At 57.4% G+C, this 3,907-nt stretch overlaps 1 protein-coding gene across 1 annotated transcript; it reads left to right on the top strand.

The window, feature by feature from the left end:
- Window positions 1–699: 699 nt before the first annotated feature.
- TRNP1 (TMF1 regulated nuclear protein 1) lies at window positions 700–3,606 on the top strand. Its single transcript, XM_031962503.1, has one exon. The coding sequence runs from the start codon at window positions 1,031–1,033 to the stop codon at window positions 1,973–1,975; it is 945 nt and encodes a 314-aa protein (XP_031818363.1). The 5' UTR covers window positions 700–1,030; the 3' UTR covers window positions 1,976–3,606.
- Window positions 3,607–3,907: the final 301 nt, after the last annotated feature.

Here is a 3,907-nt window from a genome sequence, read left to right as displayed (position 1 = left end):
CTCATCATTTGCAGAGGTGCTGACCTATACTGATAGAGGGAGTTGCTTTATCCAAGAAGTCCTTATATCAAATTACAGGTCTAGTCCCTACATATCATCCCTCTAAATCCTACTGCTGACTACTCTAGAATCATCCAATCCCTAGGACTCCTAGAAAAATTGATAAAGTGAGATCTGCTTAAGGAATTGCCATTGTCTGGCATCTGGCTCCTTCCTCTCAGAGGAAGCCTCTGCCTCCTGACAGCACCAAAAGGTGTGGGGTGATTGGGAAGGTAAGTGTCCCTCTTCTCCTGACAGGTGAGGCTCTTCCCAAGGGCCACAGGGCCACAAGGAATAGTGCCGCCCTAACTCTGGTGCCATCCTTCTGTTACCAAGGGCACGCATTTAGGGTTAGGGCTGAGAGTTTGTTGTAGACAGTGACCTGCCTGGAGGGGAAAGGCTCCGGACTTGGTTTGGAGGGAAGGGGACTCTGCCAAAAGCAGAATATCCTTGACCCAGCCCAACCCAGGGACACAATGGCACCTCCACTAGATCCTGACAACAGCAGAGGTGGGTTAAATCCGCTCCCATTAACCTTTTCCCAGATGGGACCAGGTTACTCAAGCATGAGAAGGGAGGGGCCTGTCTCCGCAACCTTATCAGATGTGACGTCACAGGCCCTGGAAGAACTTTCTCTAAATTCAGAATATAGAATGTCAGAGCTGGAGACGCTCTGACAGAACTCGGAATATTAGACCCGATGGGGCCTAGAATGTCAGAATCGTGAGGGAGTTATAATGGCAGAACACAGAACACTAGGACATAAAATGCCAGAGACAGGAAGGGGGCCTGAGAAAGATGGCAATGTCAGAAGTGAAGTGGACCTTGTACACCGGCTCCTGGATCTGTAACAGTCCCAAGAAGAGGGACAAGATTTCGTTGGAGAACGGAAAGGAATGGAAAAGTCAATGGGGGAGCCGGGTGGGGCGGGCACCCGGAGCCGAGGTAGGGATGCGACTGAGGGACCGGTGGCCACAGGACCCGGTCTAGGATGAGAGTGAGCAGGACCGGGCTTAGCGCGGAGGCGGAGATCCGCGGTCCTGCGGCCTCTCTTATTGGCTCTGCTGCCCATCGCCCCGCCCCGTCCTCGGCCGCTATAAGAGGCCCCTTGGCGTGCGCTCCTAGGAGGAGGGTCTGCCGGGGCGCAGTCGCTTTCCCTGGTCTCCGATCCGGTTCCTCGGAGGAGTCTCCGCAGCAGCTTTCTCCGGAGGGAGCCCAGCTGGGGGGCGGCGGGATGCCGGGGTGCCGCATCAGCGCCTGCGGCGCAGCGCCCCGCCCGGGAGAGCCGCCGCCCCCTCCCCTTCCTCTTCCGCCGCCCTCCTCTCCCGCTTCTTCGGACCCCGCGGATGAGCCGGGCTCCCCGCCTCCGTCACCACCCCCTCAGCCCCCTCCGCAGCCCCAACCCGCAGCCCCCGGGACCGCGACGTCGGCGGCGGAGAAGGGCGCGGGACGCGGCTTGGAGCTGCAGCGCTGGCGGCCCGGGGGGCACGGCGCGGCGGGCGCGGCGGCGGGCAGCCGGGCGCTGGAGCTGGCTGAAGCTCGGCGGCGGCTGCTGGAGGTGGAAGGCAGACGGCGGGTGGTGTCGGAGCTGGAGAGCCGGGTGCAGCATCTCCATCGCGTCTTTCTGGCAGCCGAGCTGCGCCTGGCGCACCGCGCCGAGAGCCTGAGCCGCCTGGGCGGCAGCGTCTCCCAGGCCGAGCTCTACCTGGCTGCCCACGGGCAGAGGGCCAAGAAGGGGCTGCGGCGCGGCAAGCGGCCCCGCCCGCCCGCCCTGCTCGCCTCGGCCCTGGGCCTGGGCGGCTGCGTGCCCTGGGCCGCCGGCCGCCTGCGGAGGGCCGGGGCCGGGGCCGGGGCCGGGCCCGCCGCCGCTTCCCCCGAGCCCGACTCCCCTTTCCGCCGGAGCCCACCCCGAGGCCCGGCATCCCCCCAGCACTAAGGCCGCGGAGGAGAAGGGAGCCGCCGCCGCGGACGGACGCCAGCTGGAGCCTTTGGATAGACGCAGCGGCCGGGCGGACATTGCGGGGACCGCGGGGGTCCTGAACGGGACGAGCACAGCTGAGCTAGCTTCTCCGGGTGGAGCATTTGGTGGGCCCCTCTCTTTCCCTCCCCTTTCTGCGGGAGGCAACTCTTAGAACCAATAAATCTATGGGCCCTGGGCCTGTTCCCCTCCCTCCCCCCTGAGGCTTCCTCTCCAGGATTGGACTGCAGAAGAATGGGGTTGGTGAGCGATGGGGCCTCATTTTGCAGATGGGCAAAATGAGGTGGGTGTGTCCCAGAGTTGCAGAACTATAAGGTTTGGGCAGCCCAGCTTGGTATTTGGGGGTCCCAGGTTCAGTACCTTGTCCTCTATGTGTCCCACCCCAAGAAGATATTCAGGGCAGTCATTATACCCTTAAATTTATTCTGTGTCCATATGTGCTTCCTGAGAATCCCAAGAAGTAGCAATGTATATTGGATTTCTGGCAGCACTTACATCCTCAGGAGGGCAAAGGAGCTCTTAAAAGCTCCCTAGGATGGAGAGCTGGGCTTTGGTTAGGGGAAGGAGAAGGGTTGAGAGGAGCTGATAGAAGATCAGAGCCCATCCAGCCCATTAGAGGCTTAGCTCTGCCCTTTGCTAGATGAGTGACCTTGAGTCAGTCACTGCCTTGGTCTGAGATTTCCACTACCTACCTCATGGGCATATTAATGAAGAAAGCACTTTTAAAAATGCCAGAGAGAAGTGAAATGTTTGTGCTGAGTGAAGAAATAGGCCCAGAGGGGGGAGGAAAGGCTTTTCCAAGGTCATTCTAGCCACTTCCTGGTAGAATTGGGACTAAAACCCAGGTGTCCCCATATTCTAGTTAAGGACTCTCCCTCCTTTCCTTCCTCTACTTTCTCCTATTGTTACTATCTTTCCCTCCTTTTTTCCAAGTGCCCCAGGCCTGAGCAGGCCCTGGGTGCTATTTGAAAGCTGCCTGGGGCTGCAACTATGCGGCTGGCTTGCACCTGAGCCAGGTCTCTGGGCCTTTTGTCAATTCTCCTGGGTCCCCTTGCTCTGAGCTCTGCTGCCTGGTAACTTCCAGCATAGCACAGAGCTGGCATCCTGAGCAGGAGAAGCTGAGCCAGGGCCCCCTGGGATTACTGACTCTGAAACAGCTTGGAAAACTCCCTGACCTAGGTGGGGGCCCTGAACCTTCATGGCCCCTCTTTTCTCCAGCTATCATCTTGGGTATACTGAGCTGATATGGCATGGGAGGCAAAGAAGTGAGCCTCTTGGGGGAAGGGGAAGAGCCTGAATACCTTGGACAAGACCCTTTCTGGGCTAACTCTTGCCCTTTCCACCTGGAGGGGTTGGAGGGTGTGCAATGGCACACAGGATGAACGCTAACTAAAGGCAGGAGCTATTTCATCAGGAGACCTGGCTTCAAATCTCGGCTCTCTGTTTGGTGCTAGCTGTGTGACCTCTCTAAATGGTTCAGCCTCTCTGAGCCTGTTTTCCTCACCTGCTAAATGCTTCCAATTCTAACCTGCTATGTTCTGAGGTCCTTTGCTGCTCTGAAATAATTCTATAAAACCACTTCTGTCTGAGTTTGTGTGTTTTGCAAAATGAGGGACTTGGATTAGATAATCTGTGAGCTCCTTGCCCCTGCTGACTTTAGGATATTCTTATCCCCCTGTAGGGAAGAGGAGTGGGAGGGAAAGGCCATTATCTCCCTCCGAGGTTTTCTCTTAATGATATAAAGTGGTTTGCCTAGGATCTGATCCTCCCTTTCTCCAGGATTTATTTGTTAATCGGCTTTGGCTGGATTAGAGAGAGAATTTTGTGCCCCAGGATTACTGCAACAGAGCTCATCTGAGAAATCGGAATGTGCATTCATATCTATTCGGT

The sequence above is a fragment of the Sarcophilus harrisii genome, chromosome 3, assembly GCF_902635505.1.
Source record: "Sarcophilus harrisii chromosome 3, mSarHar1.11, whole genome shotgun sequence".
Classification (NCBI taxonomy): Eukaryota; Metazoa; Chordata; class Mammalia; order Dasyuromorphia; family Dasyuridae; genus Sarcophilus; species Sarcophilus harrisii.
The sequence above is the reverse complement of the archived record's forward strand: the minus strand, read 5'-3'. Positions and strand labels throughout refer to the sequence as shown.